General features: G+C 45.3%; 1 protein-coding gene across 2 annotated transcripts in view; it reads left to right on the top strand.

The window, feature by feature from the left end:
- The first annotated feature begins 7113 nt into the window (after nt 1-7113).
- Tecta (tectorin alpha) overlaps nt 7114-26016 on the top strand; it is a 70763-nt gene continuing 51860 nt past the window's right edge. For both annotated transcript variants that reach the window (XM_076924796.1, XM_076924797.1), the window contains exons 1-6: nt 7114-7177; nt 10217-10350; nt 13314-13601; nt 17187-17324; nt 17675-17840; nt 21190-21602. In XM_076924796.1, the coding sequence (XP_076780911.1) occupies nt 7114-7177; nt 10217-10350; nt 13314-13601; nt 17187-17324; nt 17675-17840; nt 21190-21602 (1203 nt within the window). The remainder of the gene's footprint in view (nt 7178-10216; nt 10351-13313; nt 13602-17186; nt 17325-17674; nt 17841-21189; nt 21603-26016) is intronic.

The following is a 26016-nucleotide window of genomic DNA, read 5'->3' as shown; positions in this document are numbered from 1 at the left end:
CGTCTCCACACCAGGCATCCTTGTCCCTGGTTTTCCAACTTTTAAAGACACCATCCAGCTGGCAATGTGGTTCAGCACCACCGCTGAGTTTATACATACTGTCTGCTCAAAACACTTCTCCTTCGGTACAAAGCACACGACACGATGTATTACCCAAAGCGCCACACGTTGGGAAGATACCTCCTCCTCATTGCTAATGTTACCAACGTCCTCATGAAAGTTTCCAAAATACCACACAAGACATACATGTGAGGCTATCACATCACATAACTACCATCTGTGTGCTTCACACACATACACACACACACACACACACACACACACACACACACAATCTTCATCTACATGGCCGGATCTGGAATCTGAGAGCCGAGGCATGGGTATTGGTGCCACTGTGGCTGGTGACAGAGCCTGAACAACCTATTCAGACAGCTTGTTCATGACTCTCCTCAGTGTATCATTCCACCCTGTGATAGATTGCTGGGGTCTACCTACCTGTGGACCTTAGATCTAATGGGCTCTTGGACAAATGTCCCATCAGAGACTCCAGTCACATGCCAGGAACTGATTTTGAAAAGGCAGATCTCTTTTTCTGCCAGAGGCATGACCTTGCTACAGAACACCGGGGACATGCCCCGTAGTTGAACCACTGGATTTTGCTATGAACTACCCATTTCATCTCTTTTCACTACTAACATCTTCAACATCAAAGGGTCAGCTGGACCTATGGCCCAAGTGGCAATGCTGTTTGCACTGTAGCCTGTGCCTGCCACAGAATTCGTTCCCACTCTCAGCCCAGCTCCATGCTGGCTGAGTTCCATGGTTAAAGCAATTTTCCTGGGTCTAGAATGTATGGCTTTCAGAACCCAAAGACACAAACAAAGTCTCTTACAGCTATACAATAAATATGTTGCCTTTCACTTTGGAGGAGATGTTCCTGGCCACCAGGCTTGGAAAGTTTTATTAGAACAGTATCTTCGAGTCTAAAGGATTTATCTTCCACTTTCTAGAGCAGATGGTACCAAGACATCTAACCTGCTGCCGTCCATGGCTCTTTGTGCCCAGGATGCTGAAGTCTGTTACTATGTACTGAATCAGTGTGATATACTGGGAGACCCAGATGGTGCATACCACTTGGCATTAGATTATAAAAGAAGGTAAGTGTCTTATTCCGTTGTCTGTTGTTATAACAGAATGCCAGAGACCAGCTAAGTTGTAAAGAAAAGAGGTTTTCTGGCCTCGCGATTCTGCAAGTCCAAGAGCACGATGCCGGCACCGCTTAGCTTTTGCAGGCTTGTGCTACTGCAGCCATGACGAAAAGAGGAAAGGTCATCATGGGTGAGAATTTGGACAAAAAAAAGGTGAAACTTTACAACGACATGCTCTCACTGTGGCCTTGTCCTACCAGACTTATTGCCCCAGTCCCCTGGGGCATTGAACTGGGATCAGAAGACCTGAAGGAGAGAACTGGCTTGGGTCTAGAAGTAGAGCAGAGATGGTGACTAGTTCCTTTTTAGGAGACTGGGCATGGAACCTTGAGTGTCAAGCGTGCTAGGCAAGGACCCTACCCCCTGAGTCTGCTTCCACAGCCTTACTTTCTCTTTTGATTTTGAGAAGGTGTCTTACTAGGTTGCCCAGGCTGCCTTTGAGCTCACTTAGAAGCTCAGAAAGGCCTTGAACTTGAGATTCTCCTATATCTGTCCCTCCAGTAATTGGGATGACAGGCCGGAACCACCACGTTCAGCTAGACATCACAACTGATTAGGGAAACTGTTCTCTCTCTCTCTCTCAGCCTTGGTTTAATTCTTCTGCTTTGTAGACTGCACACAGTGCACACACCCTCGGTGGCTCTCTGACCCCCCTCTGGCCACTGTGCTTTGTTAACCAGCCCCAGTTTTCTTTATGAATCAAATCCCTTTGACCCTTGATCTCTTCTCTGTCATCAGGAACATTCTAACCTCCGCTTCCCTCCAAGCTCCAGGTAGGAGGGTACCATCACCTGGCCTCTGCTGTTTCAGAGACTCATCTCCATGCTACCAAAGAGCTGGATTCTGTGATCAGCGCCGGGTTCGATCCGGCCTGCAGAGGGGAGCCAACACTTTAGCTTCCCAGTGCTGTGTAGCCTCCTGCAGGAGAGGCAAGTCTCACTGACACTCATTTCACTGAGCCTTTCGGTGCCTTTTCTTGCCATCTGCCACAGTAATGTTGGCTCTTCAGTCTTACTGGATCTGGTCCACCACTTTCTCCAGACTTCTAGAAAATGTCTGAGGACTGTGTTTGAGCCTTCCCTAGGGTCCTTGACCCAGTGTTAAAGCCATTATCTCTAAAGTCAATGAATCTCCCCGATTCTGTGCCAGAACTCAGCCTCCTTGGCTGAGCAACCCTCAGAATGGAGTCCCTCAGGTTCTCTCTTGTCATCCCAAGCCAATGTGCTAGCTCCATTGGGAGCTCAGACCTTGACAACTCCGGCTAAGTTTGACTACAACTCGAGCCTCAGTGTAGGCCTTGCAATCAGGAGATGAGGTAGGAGTAGCCTTTAAGCCAGGTAATTTGCTGTCTTGTGGAGGAAAGACATTTAAACTGCTAGGGAAGCAGAGTGGGATGTATCTGGGGGCCAGAAAGAAGTTCTGAGACATCAAGGGGAGTGAACATCTTCGGGGGGCATCGCTCCATTACACATGTATCTCCCAACTTAGTAATGGCGCCGCTTCCTGAGAAACATATTGCTGGAAATGTTTTCATTATGCAGATGTCATAGAGGTCTTATACAAATTACAATCACTTGCAACATAACTTGGTGCTGTAATCTTTTGCAGCCACTGTTGTGCATGTGGTTTGCTGTGGTCAGAAATAGTAAATATGTATATATGTATATATAGTCATGTACCACATGGTACTATTATTATATATGTATATATAGTCATGTACCACATGGTACTCTCTCTCTCTCTCTCTCTCTCTATATATATATATATATATATATATATATATATATATATGTATATATATATATATGTATATATAGTGTATATATACATATATATGTGTGTGTGTGTATAATGTATATAATGTGCACACACAGGCTATACACAAATGTGTGTTATAATTAATCATACAATATACATATGTATATATATGTGAATATATATTTGTATATATAGATTTAATATATATACAAATTTTCCCCATGTAGGTCCTGATGTTGTGCAGTAGAGCTGTTGATGTGAGCCTAACAGAATCTTGTCACTGAACAGGAGTCCCTGGAGTAAAACCTTTCTGACAGGACACCTTAGACCATGTCACAGTCACGCCGACCGACCATTTCTTTTACAAAAAGGACACAGGAAGCCTAGGATACAAACCAGAAATATTCGGTGCATAACAACGGTTCTACTTGCTTTGAGGGAAGTTCACGTTTGCTTGTTTCTTTCCCTGGTGTCTTTTCTGTCAACTAAGAAGCAGCATCAATCTATGCCATGTCATGGGTATCTTGGGTAACTGGCACCAGCCCACCCCAGCTTTATCTATCCCTCCCCCCGCCCCCCCCCAGTCTAAATCCCAGCAGGAATCTTTACATATCTCACACTTTCAACCAAATGAGTCTTACCATGAATAGCAGCTCTTGTTACCCACCCATCTGTGACCACTGAGTGTGCAACCAGAGCACACACCCCCCCCCCCCAGCTTCGAGCCCAGCAAGCCATCAGCCAGCCCAGCCTCTTCCCAAACACCTGGTGCTCACCGGCCGCCAAAGTCCTTCTTATTCATATACGCTGCAATCTTGTGAATCTGATTCTGCCCAGATGCTCTCCGGGCCAGCAGCAGTCCTACCTCAAGAAGGATAAAGAACTTAATATGGGTCAAAAAGGGCTGAGGTAGAAGCATCCTCGAGTGCAGGAAGAAAAGGAAAGGAAAGCAGTTAGCGCTCATCACCAGCAGCGGTTTTAAGACCCTGTTTTGCCTCTGGACATTTAGTTCTGATGAGAAGGCACTAAAGATTTAATCAGGACCAGGCAAGGGCTGCACTAGGTGAGTCTTGGACTTGGATTTAATTCTGTTTTACACAGACACCAAAACACTATGTCTTCTGTTACAGAAATATGTGCCCTTTGGAAGAAAGGATTCATTCGGTGTCTGTAAGTGGGCCTATGGGGAGAATTCACGTTACCAGTGAAAGAATAAACACATTGTGCAATGCCTACACAATTATCACAGGGCTTTCGCTAAAGATGGGGAAACTTATGGCAAAGACCAGGTTCTCCTAACGTCTTGTCCTTTAGCACAACATATGCAAAGCTGGCTTGTTTTGATTCAGTTTTTATTCCTGGTCCAGGCAACACATCAATGTCTGGCCAGAGAAAGATTTAGACATATTTAAAATTCCCATTGATTTAATTTACAAAAGGACCTTTCCTGCTGCATCCATATTATTTCTTTTTTTTTTTTTTAATGAATTCCACTTGGTGTATTTTAATTTTGGTGGTACTTTTGAGATCTTCCACATTTAAATTTTTCTTAGAGATTTTTATACATGAGGAGTGTGTCTATATATAACTCTCTCCCTCCTTCCCTCCAACTCACCTTCCCAAATTCATAATCTCTTCTTTAATTATTATTCTTACATAGAAACACACGTGTGTGTGTGTGTGTGTGTGTGTGTACACAACCTACTGAGTCCATTTAGTGTTGTTCGTATGTGCATTTGTCCGGGGCTAATTACTTGGGATTGGATTTAGCTTACTGAAATCCTGCAAGCATTGAGCTGAACACAGTTTTCCTTGTTGGAACAGCTTTCCAAAGTCCTTCCTGGACACTTTCAGCAGGAGAAGCCGTACCACCTCCCAGTGAAGACCCTCAGGGGCACAAGTAGAGGTGTCACAGGCAAAATTTTCCTTCCCTCACTTAGAAATGCCATTGTCCATCTGTGTATAAATCAGAGAGAGAAGAAGGAATGAAACCTTGACACATTTGGGAAGGTTTCTTTATATTCTTTATACATACATACCTGTACGGCACAAACAGGGTAGAGCCTGTAATGTGAACACATAAGGAAGAAAAAGAAAGATAGAAGAAAGAAAAGAGAAAGAAAGGGGGAGAGAGAGAGAGAGAGGGAGGGAGAGAGAGAGAGAGAGAGAGAGAGAGAGAGAGAGGAGAAGAAGGAGAAGAAGAAGGAGGAGGAGGAGGAGGAGGAGGAGGAGGAGGAAGGAAGGAAGGAAGGAAGGAAGGAAGGAAGGAAGGAAGGAAGGAAGGAAGGAAGGAAGGAAAAGAGAACGAACAAACTTAGGTAGAAAAACCGACTCCATTTAAATGTGGCGGGAGCCCCTTTGTTGGGTTTTACTCCCATGCTGGAAGATGCTAATTCTGTAATGCTAGACAGTTGCCTTCTTTTGGGTACAAAGACAGAAAGGGAGGGTTTCTTTTGTGTTTTTCAGAGCAAAGTGATTCTGATCAGAGAGAACCAAGGTTTCAGCTCCAACTACCTGACATTTCCATCTGAACCCACTTTTTTTTCTCTCTCTTTTTACAGGAGGGGGGGAGGTCTAGTTTTTCAGGAAAAGAGCCTCTCCACGCAATCCTGAAACTGATCTTCAGATTTACTTTTCCTTAATCAATAGAAAGCAACTTGATTGCAACTCAACACTCCCCCGACGCTAGTGCAGGGCTAACTGAATTTTTGGTTTTAAGAGTATGGGGTTCGGACGTGATTTCAGGGATCAGAAATAATTGGCAGCCACGAGAGGAGAACTGACGTGAATTCTTATACCTGATTTTTCCGGGCTCAGCACGATTTGACTTAACACTTTTCACTCAATTCCTCCAGTCTCGGCAGAACAGGTTAGTGGCATTTTTCATAAATACAAATGTCTAAATGAATCCTCCTCACTGCTGCCCTCTGCCCTGCTCCCCCAAAGGCCTGAAGCTTGCCCGGCACCTGCCTCTGCTAGAGCTGTTTATGATGCCAGCTGAAGCCTTCTCTGTCCTGTCCTTTGCAGCAAAGCCGGCTAGTGTTTACTATGTGCTTGAGACTTCAGTGTGCATGCTTGCCAACTGAAGATTTGCTAGAGGACTCTCAAAGTTTGGAGCCATTGCTTTTGCCTAAAAGTTAGGCTGAACGATTCTAATAACCTCCTCAAATGATAAGAAAAGGCATTTATCTTTAAGAATGCTGTGGGGAGCAGGTTTCCTGGTCTGCAATTTGGTCCTCAGGCTAGTGCATGGTGAACTTGTATCTTGCATGTGTGCTTGCATCTCAGCTTTCTGGAGCAGCCCAGACCATCCATGCTCCTAACAGGGGGTAAGCGCCACCCGCTCAGCTGATTGTAAATTAACATGCAAATGAGTTTGGTTTTGTGATGTTGCTTCTTTTAATTAACTTCCCGGAACTAACGAGAGTTGCTTGAGCATGGGGTTCTTTTTCTGTTGTATTTCTAAGGAACCACTCTGGTGTGCTGCTTTTTTGTTGTTTTGTTGTTGTTGTTGTTGTTGGGTTTTTTGTTGTTTTGTTTTGTTTTATCATCAAAGTAGCCATTGATCATTCATTTCACTGTGGAATGTCAGTGGACAGTCTTAGACTACCTGTCAGTCTGGTCAGTAAAATGATGGATGGGCTCCAGGTTATTGAGAAGGGATGACATACTCTGAATCCTCCCACCTGGAGAAACACGTGGTAATTTAACCAGTATTATTTCCTGGATCCCGATGGAGACTAGGAACGTCAGGAGAGTTGGGTCTTGCAGAAGTTAGAGTCCCAGAGGCATGGTCTGAGACCTGCATTTTTGGAGTTGGGTGCTGCGTTTTCTTTATCAGATGCAAAGTAGACACCTTTGCCTTGCACCGTGTAGCTTGCATTTCCCCATCTAACTCCCTGATAACTTACACTTCTAGGCAGCCGTCTTCTGGGGGTCTACTTTGTCCCCCAACTGTTGAACTCAAGAGGACCTGTGAGCCTCCTGGGAATTACAACCAACTCTGAACGATTGGTGTTGGGATGTGAATTTGTTCTGTGATGGTTGTGGTGTGTCTCGGGATTTGCCACCAAACACACCTGGTGTTCTATTTACTCTGGCAAGCAGAGGATCTTTTTTTTTTCCTTTTTCTTTTTAAAATTCCAGGATGAATTATTCATCATTACTTAGAATTTGGGTCTCTTTCATCTTCGCTCTTGTTCGGCACCAAGGTGAGTACGACAGCATCTCATACAGCTCTTGATCAGCACGCTCTTGCATTTATGAACAGACACTTTTGCTGGCACCGTAATTGCAAGGGCAGGTGTACATGTGTCTGCAGATACAACAGGGGGGGGGGGGAAGTAAATTAAATTCTGTTGTCAAGGGTAAAATGCATTAACTTTGAATGATGTTCACTTTTTCTTATTTAACTTCGAACACGATTTGTATACGCCGGGGAAGGTCTTTAAAACAACACAGACTAATTCTAGCTCAAGTACTTGCAGGAGACGAGGGTGTCCACCTCTTTCCTCCTCGTTGATCACCATCTAGCCATTTAGCTTATGTGGGAGACTTTAAAGAGTGTATTTTGACTCAGGGTTAGGAAGTTGTAGTGGTAGCCTTGGTGTTGATGTCTTGTGTCTCAGAGACCTGTGACATAAGATGACAATGGAAAGCTACAAATAAAACAATCTCGTTAACGCCCTCGGCCCTCACACTCCCTTTTTTCTCTCTGTACCTCTCTTAAGTTAGTGAAGGACTGTGTATACGCCACCCCACCATTGTTCATGAGTTTTCAGATTAGAAAGATGGGGAAATCGATGTAAGGCTTTTAGGACTAATCTTCCAAAACACCTTGCTTTTGTCTGTTAAGTTCAGGTGTTGCATGGTCCCAGCTCTTAGACAGACCTTCCCTTTAAGGTCATACCCATTGTCCTAGAATTGGGTGCGTTAATAGTTGTCCAACATAACCCAAAATAACAGTAGAGTGGTTTCCCTACAATAAGCCCAGTAACTCATCTTCCACCTCTACATCAAGGAAGTGTAATTTTCTTTGGTGAAAGAAAAATCCTGGAACCCTAACTATTATTTATTGTGTAATTACAATTTTAGAGTGAACATGGTTAGGAATAGTATTTCTCTCGCTAACTGTGTACACTATCAACTGGCCCGGCTGCTAATAGTTCTATTTTCAGTAGTAGTCGGTTCCGAGATGAGAATCGTTGTTGTTTTTGCCTGCTCCCTTTGGTCAAGTGCCCTATTTTATTCGACAAATCTTTATTGAGGTTGTACAGTATTAGATGCACTTATCTGTATTAAGACGGAAAACTTTTAAGTGTTATTTCTGTTAAAAAATCACAAACTAAATGAAGAATCTTGGAACCAGAGAGAAGTTGGGTCTCCGTTGCCAGTGTTTTCTGTGTCCTTAAAAAGGGGGGTCGATTGTCTCTTCTCCAGACAGATTGCCCAGTGCCTTACAAAATACCAGGTAACTTTTGCATGGCAGTGGTTGCTGTGTTGTGTGAACTGGAGCCCTTTTCTATGACTCCCAAGTCTGATAAGTACCTAAGTTTAAGGCCATAGTAAGATGGCAAAGAATTTTTTGAGGTTTTTATCATCTAGAAATTTGTACTTTATTACCATATTATAAATAAGAATATTCCAAAAGCCTTTCTAAATACTTATTGTGACATCAAACACAGACCACTGGCTGGATGCTCCTGAGATTAAAGTCAGCCACAGCATCTCCTACAGGTTAAGATTTGGTCAGCTTCCCAGAAACTTCTGAGGTGTGGGAACAATGTGTGAATACCAATGGCTGGACTAGTTCCCCCTTCTTTCCTGATGCTCTCCCCCAAACAGAGATTAAACCTTTGTCTAGGCAGACCTGCACCAACTCTCCACTCCAGAACTAGAGAGATTAGCCTGACCCTCCCAGCTGCTATCTGTCGGCTCTGCAAGCTATTTTTAGGGGCTGTTGTCTGCTCACTAAAGGGCTCCCCCAGGGGAATAACTAGATGGGACCAGTTCCTTTCCAGGCTTTCAGTTCCATCAGTACAAAGTGGGGACTTTCCCAGAGAGAGCTGATAGGAGACTGGGCATCAGACTCTAGATGGGCTTGAGGGTTGTGGCCATAGCCCAACATGAATCAGCTACTCCCAACCCCAGCCCCAGAAAACAACAGATAAACGTTCAAAGGAAGAAAACTATTCTGTTGTCCAGCTTTCATTCAAAAGAAGAAAGAACAGAGGCAGAGAGGTGTCATCAGATGTGACATGTAGATTATTTCAGGGGTATAGTTGTACTGGGTCCTTGGTAGTGCAGGCCCTGGGGACATTGCTTTATTTTTCTCACCAGTCTGAGCCACACCTTGCAAGAGTTTTCGTGGGAAACTCCAGAGTTTGAGTGCCAAGCATCCAGGGAGGAAGTACTGCTATCCCAGGTGGGGTCTGTGTAATGACGCACCTTTGACCAGGAGGACCAAGAAGAACATTGCCCTACAGAGTACTCAGCACTCCAAACCCCACCATGGATGTATGCACATTCATGCACACATGCATGCACATGCACCCACACATGCATGCACATATGCACGCATGCACCTCCCTCTGCTGCCTCAAGGATCCCGTGTCTGCTTTTTTTGTGAATAGAGCTGGACAGAGCTTCTCGGGCCAGTCTTAGTCAAGGTCACTCACAGGCAATCCCTACCAACCCTCTCCTCCCGTTGAATGGTTCTAATTACTCCTCTTGGGCTCTGATGACTTCTGCCATGTGTAGGAAGGAAAGGAGTCTTAGGAAAAGCTACCACAACTGTCTCAGGAAATCGCAGAGTTCTTAGATTAGAAGGGTACTCTGTGGTTACATCCACCTTCTCTTCATCTGGTCATCTACTCAAGAGGCAAACCCTCCTCACCCACGCCAGATCTAAAGGCCACCACCAGACACCTAGAGCTCCAGTTACCCAGGGTGTTATGACATCCCCACTCACTGTCACTGTTGGTCTCTCTAATGCATGGACACACAGGAATAAAGCACACAGCTCTCTGCCTTACTCAGAGACCACATCCCTTCTGTCCTTTCCTTTCCCAAAGACAAACATCATCATCTAGGTATAGTATAGACTTAGAGAGGCCTAGGCCTACTGCCTTGCCTTTGGCTTGTAAAGCATACTCAGACAAACTGGCTTTCCTGGGTGGGAAGGATAGTAGCTTGCCAAACGAAAGAGGCAGCTGCCACCCAATCTATCTAACCACCGTCTCTCTTGACAGCTCAGCCCAGGGAGCTCATGTATCCATTTTGGCAGAATGACACCAGAACCCCTAAAGTAGATGACGGAAGCTCATCTGAGATTAAGTTGGCCATCCCTGTCTTCTTCTTTGGTGTTCCTTACCGCACCGTCTATGTAAGTGCAGAAGTGTTGTCTGTCATTAAGGAAAGCACTTTACAGACCCTCTTCCAGGGCCCCAAGGATTGGGGATTTATTGGCAGCCAAAGCGACAAGTTCTGAGATTTCATGAGCTGATGGGTTTTATGATTAAGAAAGTCAAAGGTATATTTAATGGCTAATGTTCATAGTGGAGGAGTATACAGGGCAGTAAATTGCCTTTGTGGGTGATTAAACACAGAAGCGAAGCACAGGCCCAATGCTGCTCACATTATTTCTGCTACTCAACAAGATAAAGAAAAGCAACAATGACCCACAATAGGAGCAGCGGGTTTTTTTTTTCCCTCCCTTCTGGGGGTGTGAAAAGTTTAGACATCTGCTCTTCTTGGGCTTCTGACCAATTTGCAGCCGAGTTGGATGGAGCACGGGAGATGGATAATCAACGATTGCATAAAAGTTGTTTGCAGAACTGGCCACCCTCCTTAGGCCGGCAGCTATGCCAGAGGGTCCCATTGTCGCAGCCGGAGCCAGGGAGGCAGCTCAGAGCTCTCCTGGGCAGCTGCAGTCTCCGGCCTTGCCGTGCAGTCTGCATGCTTGAGGTCACTGCTGCGGAGATTGTGGTTTGGAGAGGCTGAACCTGTCTGCCCTCATAGACTGAGGGAGACACAGGTAGATCCTGCCACATCTCACACTAGATCTGTGCCCTACCCCGGAGGAGCAAACAACTGAAATTTGGAGCATGTCCAGGTCTGCCACTGAGATTGCTGCTTTGGCAGTTTCTGGTCTACAGCTAGAAAATCAGCCCCCCTCCCCCGCGCCCCTCCACACTCACTACTCCACACTCACTACTCTACCTACCTAAGGGCTCCGGAATCACAAGCAGCCTCGACTGCCGTATCACCTTCCACCCCAGCTGACTCAGAAACTGGGGGGAGAGAGCCTACTTATCTACCTTAATGAGCTCTCCAGGTAATCCTGGTACCCACAGAAGTCGGAGAACCAATGATTTCTGCCCCATAATATAATCGAAAATACACGTTGCCAGCTTCCTCTACAGATGAGCCTGTGTGTTTTAATCACACTGGACGCCCCCTAGCAAATACATGGCTCTGGCATCCTAACCGGTTTTTCTATGCTCTCCTCACAGCAGGGACCTCCCTGGTCTGTGTCTGAGGGAGCTGACTGTAAGTTTTGAAGTGTGCTGCTTTTGGAGATAGATGAGAGGTCTTCCATTCTGTGTCCTTGGACTCCCAGACCTCTAGAGCATGAATTTCACTCAGTTCCTCTTTCTCTTCCATTGCACCGGTGTGACTCTCAGAGCTTAAAAATTCATGACCTTGCAAAAGGATAGGTTCAGGGTAGCATCATTTGTGCGCAAACTGTACCCCGACTTCCCAGTGCTCTGAGAAGTGAAGTCCTTCTATCATTTGCAGGCTGGCCTCTGGGCGGCTCTTTTTTTCTCTCTCTTGAAGACAACAGGTTCCCAACACCCCTCTATTCTGGCCGTCACACCCCAAACCTCACAGACTTTCCTCCAACACATGCTGAGGTACCCCCCATCCAGCTGCATAACCCTTCTCTGTGGGACTAGGGTCACTATTGTGTCTTCCCTGTTGCTGATCGGTAGGAATATATCAGACAATTTGATATATAGGGCAATCATCTCTAGATTTTCTCTGCCCAGGAAGTGCAAGTATTCCCAGCACAGGTGTTTTCTGCCACTGAAGTCATACAAGCCACAGGGTTAAATCAGTTTCTCTCAGACACAGGATTGATTTCAGGTCCCAAGGGGACTGACGGGACGCATTGCAGTAAGGTGTGGTCGTTCCCTGTGCTTATGGAGCCATTTACAGATCATGAAGGACTCGCTGTCAGGCAGTCATTTACAGGAACAACTCAAAGTACTAATAGCTCAGGTTTTATACAGAGATGGTACAAAGACACTCTGGAGTGACAAGAACTGGACAGAAACTGGACATCTTTAGGTCCTAACCTTGCTCCTCTTTTAAGTGAGGAAGTAGTTATGACATTGAGAGAAGTTTTTCTTTGTTTTGTTTTGTAATGGGTCACCCTGAGATCTGAGTTCAGCAAAGGAGTATTTGATTCATCTTTCTCTGCCTCCTTTTCCATGATACAGTAGCACTCAAGCTATTCTATGGAGCTCTTCAATTATTAAATTAACTGTTTATGTTTGTTTGTCTTCTCCTGTCTATTTTGCATCTATGACTCTCAATGAATTTGTCTTTTTTGTCTCCATTATTCTCAGGTTGGCCTGATACCCCACCTCTCTTCTCTTCTCTCTCTTTTCTCTCTCTCTCTCTCTCTCTCTCTCTCTCTTTCTCTCCCCCCTCTCCTCCTTCTCTTTCCTCTCCTCCTTTCTCTCCTCCTCTCTTTCTTCTCTTCTTTCTCTCCCTTCTCTCTCTTTCTCTCTCTCTTCTCTCTCCTCTCCTTTTTCTCCTTTCTCTTCTTTTCTCTCTCTCCTCTCTCTTCCTCTCTCTCCTCTTCTCTTTCCCCTTCTCTCTCCCCTCTCTCCCTTCCTCTCTCTCCCTCTCTCCTCTCTCCCCTCTCCTCCTTTTTCTTCTCTCTCTCCCTCTCTCTCCTCTCTCCCCTCTCCTTCTTTTTCTTCTCTCTCTGTCTCTTTCTGTCTTTCTCTCTGTGTCTCTCTTTGTCTCTGTCTCTCTCATACACACCAGTAGCATTTAATAAATGCAAATAGAGATATGACAAAGAACATGAAAATGAGACTGGATTTATAAGGAACACTGCTGACTACATATTGAAAGTGACAGAAAACCAATGAGTATGTCTAGGAATAAACAAACCAGCTCATAAGAACAATGGGAGCTGGTATTTAGGGATTCAAAGTCAGCAATTCAAACCCCCTTTTGTTCATGTGATTGGCTGTCTGTCTATCTTGGTTTTTGACTCTGAAGTTCCTCTGTTTTCAGGTCCACTGTGCAAAACCTCTCTTATTTTTGTAGGTCAATAACAATGGTGTTGTTTCCTTCAACGTGCTAGTGAGCCAGTTTACGCCAGAGTCCTTTCCCCTGACGGACGGGAGGGCCTTCATTGCTCCATTTTGGGCAGATGTGCACAATGGAATTCGGGGTGAGATCTATTACAGAGAAACCATGGACCCCGCCATCTTGAGAAGAGCCACCAAGGACATCAGGAAGTACTTCAAAGACATGACCACCTTCTCTGCCACTTGGGTTTTCATTGTGACCTGGGAGGAAGTCACGTTTTACGGAGGCAGCAGTACCACACCTGTAATCATCCAACCTTTCCGCTTTCCACTGGGTCTCTGACATCCTGTCCGTCCTCACTACTGAGCAGGAGTGTAATTGGTAGAGTGAAGGCGTGTCAGTTCGCTTGAGTTAAACCAATAGGTCTCGCCACCCATTTTCCAGGAAACAGAGGGAAATATCAGCATGAACCAGTCCAGTCAGCTGAACTATTTCAGATGTGTCACCCCAGTCACAATTCATTACCAATGTCTAACAGGAGTCTCTCGACAATATTCTTGCAGGAGGTAGCATTCCCTTTTTGTGAGAGAGTGATAAAGGCAAAGAGACTCATCCCAAGCCATGTGATTATGGATCTTGTGAGGGACACAAAGGGCTTTTTCTCTTGCCAGAGGCACAAATGTTTCTCACCATCGATAATTTCCCCTTTTTTCCCCCATCCATAAAATCTGGTAGTGTGGGAGAAACAGAATGCTGGATTGGGGGAACAAATGGCCTGGTTCATTTTATTATGTTATGACAGTTTTTTTTTTTATTGTGACCGGGGCTGAAATGATTCATATTTGATGTTAATTAGAGTGGGCAGTTAAAGCAATTCCTGAATAAAGTTTCAACATCTGCTCTGAAATCCCAAATGAGCAGTCAAATAAAAGTCAAATAAAAAAGATTATCCCTGGTCATATCATAGAGATAATCAACTTTCTGACTAAAGGGACAAAACCCCAGTTTCCATGAATGCATACAGTTTGTTTGGGTGACCATGACAGTGGAGAACTTTGAGGTTGCAGTCACAAGCATCTTCAACTGTAGTTTCCTAGTAAGCAAAGAAACTTAAAAAAAAAAAAAAAATCTATCCTCTTCTTTCTTCGGGTTATTTGCAATTCCATCTGTTTTCCTGGCAATGAGTTGACTGTTCAGGAGTGGAACAGAAATTCCCGCGCAGCAGAGAGAGGTTAAAAAGTGCTGGTCTTGCAATTCATAGTTAGGGCACAATGGGAATGTGTTTTAGCATTGTCTGACTGGAGCAGCTCGGGGCACTTTATTGCTAAGAGGTCCTGCAGAACAGAAAGACACATGTTTAAGCAGCAGATGCATGGGCTAGAAATAACCTCTAAAGAAGCATATGTTTCCCTCTGTCATGTTATGGATCGCTAACGACTCCTCGGGTGATGTTTTATGTCCTTTAAGCCTCATAGCTTACAGCGTAGGAATGCAGGGTGCCAGCGATCGATAAATTTTAGTGTCAGTGAAGGGGTAGGGGAGAGAAGGAAGGCCCATCACATGCTGACCACCATTTTCTTCACTAAACCCTCTGCTGGCTGTAAAAATTGCCAGGATAATTTAGGTGCTTTCCGGTTGGTAGTTTGGATGGAGTCTCTATAACAGGTGAGATCTCCTTCTGTGAGGACGGATGATGAAACCTTGAAGGGCTTTGAACTTGTGGATGATGGACTCTGTAGAACAGCAGAGTGTCCATCCATCCATCCATCCATCCATCCATCCATCCATCCATCCATCCCCACCTTTGAAATGAATGGAGCTATTTCACACAAGACCGCCCATAGTCAGGTCCACTAAACAAAGGGTACAGAGATCTTTAGAGAAGACACTGTCATGGAAAGCTCAGCCAAAGAGGAAATGGATGTGTTTCAGGAGAACCAGTGTTTACTGGACTTCTAACTATGTGTCAGTCCCATAGTAGCCAGCTATTTCTTAATCCCCAACAAAAATCCCTCAAGTCTGTCTGTGGTCCAAGGTGACAATAATAGAGGTTCTGGCCCCTTAAGCATCAGAGTAGTGGATCACAGTGAACTCTGCAGGATGGCTCTTAAACCCTTTCTTCAGCTGCCTCCTCCAAATAGTGTCTCTGAATTCTCAAAAAACAAGGTCAGGCAAAGACAGATCTAGGAAAGTCTTAAAATGAGTGTTGGAAAAATATGTGTGTAAGCAAGAGCCGATGAGGGGTGTGTATGTGTGTGTATGTGTGTTTGTGTGTGTGTATGTGTGTTTGTGTGTGTGTGTGTATGTGTGTTTGTGTGTGTGTGTCTGTGTGTCTGTGTGTGTTTGTGTGTGTGTGTGTGTGTGTGTTGGTGGTGGTGAGGTAAGAAGTGTTGGAGTGATTTGGGGAGTTAATCCCAAAGGTATTTCCTTGAGTCGAAAGTATTTCCAACAAATGTTGATAGAAATTCAGTTCTGCAGGGGAATCCTGGCATGAAAAAGGTCCAGCTTCAAACCGTGCATGGCCCTGGCTCTGCACCCATCCTTTGAATCCGGCCCCACTAGTGATCTTGTAGAATCCTTGAGTTTATTGACCATTTATCTCTTTGTCCTACTTTCCTCTCTTGTTGAACGGGCCCAAAGAACGAAGTCATATACCCAGCCAACTCTATCATAAACGCCATCGACTGTGGCAGGCACAGGGCCCAAGGAGAAGTCTCTCTTTTACAAAAAGGGCTTTTCTTTACTAGCAAAGTGTTCTTCCCTGGAACTGTCTAGAATGAGTTTCCAGGATCCTCCATCCCAGTCTGATTACACAGGATAGGAATTTGGGTCTTCCTCTGCGCTTGCACAGAAGGTTAACTGGGATGCTATCAGGCAGCTGGGAAGAGGCTTGAAGAGGAAGAGGGCGGAACTGCTACTTTTGATTCTATTTCGATTTGCATTTCCTGAAAGCATGGGCTCAAGGCTGGGGATGAGGAAAGGGAGATAAGAAAGGCTGAGGTTGGATGTAGCTTATATCTGAGAACCATCTGCAAGTCTTCGCTTTCTATAAGATCTCCGTCCCCTTAAAAGCTTAAGACTAAGACAGCTTGGAGTGACCAGGCTCCGAGAGGCAGGCTGGGTGCCTTGGCTGCATAGTGCTCAATTCCCAGCAACTCATTCCACTTAGTCCTTAGCTGTTTCACTCTAAATGGAAGGAACCCAAACCATTGCCCATCTTAGCATCGGTCTGAGTTGCAGCCGAGCACTGGGGATCTTACAGATACAAAGTAATGCATAAATGCTCAATTAGAGGAACAATTTCTTTCCAGAAAGAGCTTCTTTAAAAATCACTTCCCAACTTTCATCTTAAGTTGGGGGTTGTGTGTGGGGGGGGGGCACCTGATCCAGAATAGTGATGTTTTCCAGTAACAGAGAAAGCCCACTCCAGAGGACTTTGAGATCACTGTGTTCCTCCCCACCCGGCCCTGCCCACTCTGCTCTGGGTGCAGGTATTTGTGCTGAGGTCCCCAGCTTAACGTTTCCTATAGTTTATTCTCATGCTGCCATCTATAGGTGTTCTCATGTCATCGCATGCTCAGAAAGAGACTCTAAATCTTCTGTTTTGGTCCAAGAGAGATGGGGATGGGGGGGGGCCTGAGTCAGACCCCAGGTTTACCTCAGGCGACTTCTCATTTGGACGCATAGCCTTACACATCTTGCTTTTCTGCACTGGAGGCGGGAATACATTTTGAGTGAGGGCAGGGTGCAAGGGGCTGGGCTGCGGTGCAGTTCAGAGCTGTTTGGGGGTTAGGAGCACATAGTAGTTGTCGTGGGGGTGAGGGTGGCCACCACTGAGTGATGATCTCCTGAGAACGTGAGTCATGAGGGTTTCTGCACATTCTTCAGGTGAACACCTTCCAGGCTGTGCTGGTGTCTGATGGTTCCTACACATTCACACTCTTTAATTACTATGAGATCAACTGGACTACTGGGACAGCCAGCGGCGGCGACCCTCTGACAGGCCTCGGAGGTGTGATGGCCCAGGTAAAAAGTTCTCCGATCATCCTCTCGTGGACTTAAACTACTGTATCCCTTGTTTGCTTTGCTCAGCATCGTGGACAAAGTCTCATTAATACCCTTGCTCTAGAAACACAATTTTGATCTTGTAGGTATACTGAGGGGCTAGCCTTGTCTATCTTTGATACCTTACTCTGGATATGGGGTGAACTACGCAGGCTTTTTACACCTTGAATGGTGACTCATGGAATCCAGGAAAAAGGACTATATTGCTTCTAAGTGTGATGAATTCTTAAAGTAAAGTAATTGAATCAGCTGACTAATAGGGATGGTGAGAGCTCAAACCCCCATTTTGTGTGTGTGTGTGTGTGCTCCAGGCAGGATTTAACGGTGGAAACCTCACGAATTTCTTCAGTCTTCCGGGGTCAAGAACCCCTGAGATTGTAAATATTCAAGAGACCACAAATGTCAATGTTCCAGGACGTTGGGCCTTTAAAGTCGACGGGAAGGAGATTGACCCAGCCAATGGCTGCACCTCTAGAGGTAAAAAGCAGTCCCTTTCTCTGACATCGAGGGGCTGGGTTTTCCTTATATTGACAGGTGAGCTTTCCAGCCACGGGGAGGATTCATTCCTGACATCTTATCCTTTTGACATCTCTCAGCTGTGTGATGGAGATCAAGGTAATATCCCCCCCCACCCCCGTGCTGCACATTCACCACCCCGGGAGCAACGCTGCATGTGGTAGGCTTCTGAGTCCTTGCCTGTGGTATGCATTTGGCTAACAGAATTATCTCCAGAGTGAAGCAGGGCCTTGAGTGATTTCTCAGCAAGACAGACGGAAGAGAACCCGTCTTGCCTAATTTTTGTTGTTGCTGTCCTCCCCTTTAAGAGTCTCACCTCCCCTTTAAGAGTCTCACCTCATCTTTACACTTGTTCTACCACCCGAACTTTGTAGATCCCCAGGAATAGGTGAACTTGGGGTGTCGCCAAGTCCCTATAATGGTAAATCAGAAGTTCCTGGTACCAGGAGGGGGAAAACAAAGTAGCTGAGTTCTAGGAGAGCTTCTAAAATCCTCTCAGGGATGGCAAGATATGCAGGGATTGGGGGTGGGGGGAATCAGAGCTGCTTTAGGTCCGTGGGAAGGTAGCTCTGTGGAGTGCTTGTTCATTGGCCTCTGTAGTGTGGCTTCTCAACCAGCAGATCTCTTCAGATGTGCATAAGCCCGGGAGTTCTTCACGGGGACAGCCCTATGTATTGACTCCTACTTCTGTGTATTCAAAAGTATCCAGGAAACAGGATTTCTGTTAATACCTTTGCATGTAGAGGTAGAGGCTATGGCCCATCTAGCTGCCCGTCCATTTCCACTAAGCTCTCATCAATCCACTTCTCCAGCCATTTGCCTAGTGGCTCATCCATCCAAGAGCCCTCTCTCTAGCCGCCCCATCTCCATCTACCCTTCTATACCTCCCTCCCTCCCTCCAATTGTGCATCATTCTTCTCAGTCCGTCCATTCAGTTGCCTACATCTGCCTGTCCACCAGCCCATCAACTCACCTGTCCATCCAGTTTATCTTTCCAAAGAACAATGTAACAGATCTATTGAACCCCAGCTGCTCTTCAGATAGCAGCGATGTCGGTAGGTAGTCTAGCTGCTCATGATAATACCATGGTGGCAGAAATAGACATAGGTGTAACGGTGGCACAGTGCAGCACATATGGTACACACGGTGCAGGGTAGTGTTGAAACACGAGCAGTGTTGGACAAAGAATGATTGCAGATCTGTAAGAACCCTTTGCATTGTTTAAGGAGATCGCTTCTCCTTGGGTAGAAAGCACGCTCTGCATAGTTGGCTGCCAGACATATCTCTTGCCTCAGCTTCAATTTTTAATATGTAGAGAAAAGCCAGTTTCTTCTGGTCTGAAGTTCCCATGCCCTCTGCTCCCTCCCACTGGGCACTGAACCTCTGACTTGCCCTAAGGCAAGCTCCTGTTTGAAGATGACCTGCCTGGGCATCTTTGCCTTGTGCCCTCTGTGAAGTCTTTCATGCTGGAAAAACAAGTAAGTGCTATGGAGTTAAGTGGGTATTAAACTGGATAAGAAAGGATGTAATCTCAATGCCCCTCCTCCATGACTTCTGAGATTGTTCCTTCTCCCTTGTGGGAGGGTTAACACAGCACTACTTACCACCTGTGTGAGACTCTGTCTCCCTGTCGCTTCATCTCTCACCCCTTGACTTCCCAGACTCTCTCCCCTACACTTCTTCCCTTTCGTTCAAGCACTAAAGAGTTCAGTGACTATGGACTGCAAGGTGAGTTCTCGGTGGCAGCCTCACACCTGAGTCCTAGGAACGAACACTGTGGTGATGGACAGCCTTGGCTGGCAGCGATGTAGGCATGGTCTGATGCCAGCCGTGTGCAACGTTCTCACTTTCGCTGCATGCTTTTCCTCTTGAGTTATGTGTTCGGGTTTCATATGCAGGACAAATTCAATATCCACACAGGACTTTGTGCATTTTTATGTGCCCCTGGACGTCTATCAATCTAATGAGATCAGGATTTGGCCTGGGCTATAAGCAAGGGACTTGGTTCCATAGAGCTGGCTTATTAAATCATCATTTCACAAACAAAATGATCACAAAGCATCTAGCTACCTTTTGGTTCAAACTTCCTCTATTCAGAGGCATTTCACTCTCATTTATTGGAAGCCTGGAGATATAGAGACTGGAAATGATACTGAGTAGATAGATGCTCTTATAATGTGTACAATCTTGAGTCAATGCCAAAGTGCTGGAGAATTTAGGGCTTGTGTTAAGGGCTGATGCATACAGCCTACTGGGAATATGAAGACATCTATTATCTTCTTTTAGGTGCAAATCTCAACAGGTAGGAGGCATAATTGCTTGTTGATACATGTTCGTGTTGGACAAACATAGCAAGAACTGTTCCTAAGGTACCCCCTGCCTTCTGCTGGGACTAAGCCAGTAGGTTTGTAGGATATTCAGGAGTCTTGGTGTGTGTGTGTGTGTGTGTGTGTGTGTGTGTGTGTGTGTCTTAGATAATTTATTTAGGAAAACGATTTTAAAGATTAACTATCTGCCAAATAAATGGGAGTGAATATTTATTAAAAATTAGTACATGCCTTAAAACCATTCTCCTCTATGACCTGGCCTTCCTCCTGACCTAGACTTGGTCAGAAAAAGTCTCTTCAGAAGATAAAGAGAGAGGAATACCAGACTTCGGCAGGTCGTGGAGCTGGAGGGAAGACAACATGCAAGGGTATAAGTTTAGCCTGAGCAGTATCTGTAGGATTTATGAACCTTTGAGAGTAGCACAGAAGAGGTCAGTCTTTTCTAGAATATTCCCAGGAAGCTGGGATTTATGTCTGCCTCCTGATTTGTGCTGTTGACCTTTTTTTGGGTACATGCTGAAAATCCTGTTGATTAAACAAACAAATTAGCAAGCTAACAACTGATTGCTGTGCTCTGTGGCCATCAGCCGGGTCTGCTTTTCGAATGCCCTCTGCTTGTATTCTTGAAAGGGAAATGGCGCCTGCGGGTCAGAGACTTTGCCACAGATGAAGGCAATGTGTCTGTGCTTGAATGTGGGGCTCGCTCACCAGCTGGGGCGTTACCAATGCCAGCAGCTCAACACTGGATTCAGACCCACTCAGCTTGGGATCTTGGCTTGAGTTGCTGAGCAATGCTCAATGAATTATTCAACTGCTCTTAGGCCTCAGTTTCCCCAATCGTCAAATGAAGGCGACTACCGGTGATCCCTAGCTAAGTGGGTTCACGAGTGGCTTGAGAAGGCATGACGAAGGGCCTTTATCCCAGTATCTGGCACAGAGGGGAAGTATTCAGTAAGTGTTGGCTCTGATGTCCTTATTCCCAGGACAGTTCCTTCGTCGAGGAGAGGTGTTTTGGGATGACCTGAACTGTACCATCAAGTGCCGCTGTCTGGATTTCAACAATGAGATCTATTGTCAAGAGGCCTCCTGTAGCCCCTACGAGGTGTGCGAACCCAAAGGCCGGTTCTTCTACTGCAGCCCAGTGGAGACCAGTACCTGTGTGGTGTTTGGGGAGCCACACTACCACACCTTTGATGGCTTCCTCTTCCACTTCCAAGGCTCTTGTGCTTACCTGTTGGCCCGACAGTGTCTACAAACCTCCAGCCTCCCCTTCTTCAGTGTGGAGGCCAAGAACGAGCACCGAGGGGGCTCTGCTGTCTCATGGGTGAAAGAGCTCTCTGTCGAGGTCAACGGCTACAAGATTCTCATTCCTAAAGGAAGCTATGGCAAAGTCAAGGTAAGACCCTCTCCAAACATCATGGGAGATGGAGAGAGGCCAGAGATGCTTCAGCCTGGGAAAACCTCCCTCTGTCTACTGTTTTGTCTTTCTATAATGCAAAACAGACGTGCTTCCTGCTTGGAAGATGCTTGAATAAGCCAAAGTTTATGTGTTCAAAAGCTTCATAGTGAGAGTATATTTTTAAAAAAAATAATATTCTCACATTCTTAGTTCCTTCACTGGTGGACACTGCTTATATGTATACACATACAAACCAGGTATGTGTCACTCAGAAGTCCCAAGAATAGAATGACAAGCTTAGTTTCTCATAGACTTGGTTTGCAATAATGAAAGTCATACGGTCATGGCACAGTGCAAGCACAGAGTACCTACTCCTAATTCAGTACAGCCTTGGGTGTCATTCTCAACTCTCCTCAGCCTCCATCCCGTTTGTCCAAGAGCCTCTGTTTCATCCACAGAGAAACTTTCACATTGACTGGTCTCCAACAGGTATGGCTGTAGAGTAGCTTTCATGATATCGTAGTGAGTCCTGGTTGGGAAGGTCCCAGGAAAGCTTCATCCAAATGCCACTCTACAGAAACCCTCTACTTCACTTCTGATACTCATACTGATAGCATAGAGTACACCGCTCTGCTGGCCTGTTTAGCATATGCAAATGTCTCCTGTCGCAGGGGTGTTGACTAAAGAGGGGAAGCCAGAAGCTACTGGTAATTACTCAATTGGTGGAGGCCTCAATTTTCATAATGTTAATGAATACCTTGTTGTAACCGTGTAGTTATTCAGGCAATCATAACGTGGAGACCACAAGGGGTGATTGCTGGGCTCTGTGTAATCCTTAATCCTGGTACATGATCATTACATAGGGTATCAACCAGAACTAATAAAATCTGTATTGTAGTTTTAATTGCCGAAGCATGTCCAGCAAAAGGCGAAACCAGGGAAGTAATTCCACTTGGTTTTTTTTTTTTTTCTCTTCCATCCCCAAATCTGTGCAGTTCATCAGCTTCGTAATTAGAAAAGTGAGCTATGACCATAGCTGACATGCCAATTTGCTCGTTATTTGGTTAGTCTCTCTAGGGACAGGTTCATATATCAGCGAAGGATTCTAGTGCAGAAGTTTGGAGTTTTTCCATTGTAAATTTACATAGCGCCCCACCAAGCATCATCTTCATCCTTGTGGACAGATACATTCCCTATTAAATTTTTTTTCACAGCGTTCCCAACTTGCTTGCCTTGTAAAACAAAAAAAAAAAAAAAAAAAAAAAGCGTGTCTGATACTAGTGGTTTAGAAGAAAGTGGCATGCTTCGTCCCTATTTTCCATTTTGATTAAAAATTCTTTCATGCTCACACTCAGACTTTTTTCTTCTTTTTTTTTCCTCTTTTTTTTAATGAAAGAAAGGACGCTGTCGTCTCTTTCAGGCCCAGCGGCTCTGCTAATTTTGCATGGCTCTGTTCCACCGTCCAGGCGTAGGGCATGGATTCCTCAATTTTCTGTAGCGACAGGGAGACATGGATGTGAATATAAATGCTTCAGAGAGAAAAGGTTACGTGATTCCAACTGCAAGCTAACAACAGCGTCCTTTTCCCTGTGCCAAATGGCTCCCGGTTCCTCTGAATACACCTGCTATGCTAGGCAAGGGTGGCTGGATGGAGGCAGAGCTCTGACCCAGGGTGATGTGGGGACAGCCAGGGAGAAGCCCAGGGAACAGGAAGGAGCCCAAGACTCCTGGGAAGCAGCTGACTTCCTAGCCATATTGTGCCAAGCCTGGAATGGCCCAAGTTGTGTCCTTGCAAATCACAGGTCCCCTTTCTCCAACCCTGTCTCCAGTTGCTGGGTTAGCGACGGCAGCATTCTTCCAATGAGGGTTTTCTCTGTTGAATCCATTCTCAAATGATAAACAATTCTGCTTACACATGCGAATGAAGCTCAAAACAAACCAGCTTAACTAAGCATCCGTACCCAGCAAACGTGTCCTAATGACTATAGGCTTTCATGTTCCTCCCCTTCATGAACTAGAACGGGTTAGGGTGCCCACAGAGGATGGAGATCTTTGACTCTGGAGTGGGACCTGCCATCAATGCTGTCAGGATGGCCTCTAGCTTCATTTTCCTTGCCTGTCAAGTAGGAAAAGTTGTGTCCCCTAGATTGGACCCCTAGACTATAGCCTAGACTTGGTTACCTACTCTCATAGCTGATACAGGCAACTAGAATCTGTGACGAAAGATGGATTTGGACCTCAGTAGGCTTCAGTCACCAGTTCTATCCTCAATTAAAGTAAGGGAAACATGATAAGAACCTAAGGTTTCATAAATATTAAATAGAAAGAACAGATGAGTCTCACCCAGCACAGAGCCTGGCACACAGTAGGCATTCAGCACACGCTGGTTTCGCACTGTCATTTCCAAGACCTACATTTTGTGATTCTTCTCTCCCCTCACCCTATCCCTGTACACATCCTAGGAAAGATCTGTTGACAAGGAAAATGCCTAGAACACAAGGAGAAGGGAAAACAAGGAGGTTTGCCTGTTGCTAGGTAATGAAATGTAGGAATGAACCAATAAATCATAGGTCAGGGTATTGTTTCTCTAGGAGGTCCTACTTGGAGCCTTAGGGGAGCAAGCACAGTGACTAACTGTGGCAAGTGTAAAGAAAGTGCCATGTACTCTTATGTCAGGAGAAAAGCTCCCCAACTGTAACTTATGGGCAACTGTAATGATGTCAGTCAGGATACAATGAGAACAGAGATAGGAGACCCCATGGGGTTCAGGGGTACAGGGACTGTACAGAAAGTACAGAAGCTGGTGGTTTCTCCTGATGACTTTGTGTTCTTGCTAGGAGCAGGAACGTAGGTGAGAAGAAAGCATCCAGCAATTGATGTGCTTAGAATCTGAAATGATACACATCTTGGAGAAGATTTGCTTTTCCACACCTCATCATGGACGAGAGATAATTGTTCTGTACCCTGACAGGCTGACCTTCCTCACAGAAAGGCTCTCTGCACCCCTGTTGGCTTAACTCTACCTAAAAGATAGAGGCAAATGGCCCAATTTCTTGGTCTTTCCATTTCTAACTGTAGGGCAGTTTCTTTCTCAGGCCTGTTCAGGCCTCTTCACTCTTCCTACAGTCTGAAGGTTTATGTCCTAACCATTCATACATTGATGGTCTATTAGTAACTTCTCACGGGGGTGCTGTTAGAAGACGGAACGTGGGGGAACTGATTAGGCAATGAGGAACTCTTGTGTGTATGATTAGTGCTCTATAGAAGGCCATAGGGAGATAATTCGCCCTTTCTATGACATGAATGTACATCACATCAACAAGCCAGAAAGTTGGCATTTACAGACACTAATCTGTTGGCATCCCTGTCTTGGATTTCTCAGCTTCTTTAATATTCTATGGTTTATAAATATTTTATCGCAACTCAAGTTAGGTTAAGACAGAACACTGGTACCAGGAGTGGGGTGATGATGTGATAAATACCTTTTTAAAAAAAAAAAAAAAAAAAGTAGTAGTGGTTTTGGAACTAGGTAACGAGCAGAAGGTGTCAAGAGTTCTGAGGTACAGACTAGTCGAAGCCTACATCACTGAAAGTAGACCATTAAGGATAATCCTGTTGAGGGTCAACTTCCAATCGTGTGTGTGTGGCATTTACGTCAGTAAACCTTGAGATCAGTATCATTTCCAATTCAGAATGTAATGACTGTGTAGAAGGTAAGATTCCTGTCCTTCCATACGCCTGAAACCAGTATGAGTCTAGGTCAGCCTGGAAAATTAATATGCATTTAAAGGCAAGCCCACCCGAGGGCTCTTACAGTACCAATCAATCTACCTCAGCTCTTGAATGTGTGCATTTTCAGAAGCTAAGCACTGTACGGGTGAAGATAAAACTTGATTCTTTGTTAGAAAAATTCCAAACCACCTATTTGTGTCCTTTAGATAGCTGGGGTTCACTCTTGACTTTTCCCCAATTCTTATTCAACCGCGGGAAAGACTGTGCTTGCAAAGGACAATTGAGCGAGCTGCACAACTTGTCCCTCCCACTTGGTGTCTGGTTTTAGTCTTTATCCTTAGCTTCCCTTGGGCCCTGGCAGCAGCTGCCTGTCTGAGCCCCCTGTTTCTCATCTTGACTTAGTTTAGCAATTACTTCCTTCTAGCCAGGTCAAACCTCCTGACTGGAGAATATTCTGTCCGTGTTATTTCTTTGTTTACAACCCTTCAGGGGCTCTCTCCCTAGAGAAGAAATTCAGCTCTTTGTGCATTGTCTTGTTTTTAATATGGCTTAAAGGCCCTTCAAAGTCTGCTCTCAAAGCGGGAGCAAAAGTGGTTCTTTCAAAATGGACGTCAGAGCCTGTGGGTTCTTTGCTTTAAATACACTCTTGGCTCAACATTTTGCTCAGAGCTCAGATCTT

The sequence above is a fragment of the Arvicanthis niloticus genome, chromosome 26 (genome assembly GCF_011762505.2).
Source record: "Arvicanthis niloticus isolate mArvNil1 chromosome 26, mArvNil1.pat.X, whole genome shotgun sequence".
Classification (NCBI taxonomy): domain Eukaryota; kingdom Metazoa; phylum Chordata; class Mammalia; order Rodentia; family Muridae; genus Arvicanthis; species Arvicanthis niloticus.
This window is presented reverse-complemented; position numbering and strand designations above follow the sequence as displayed.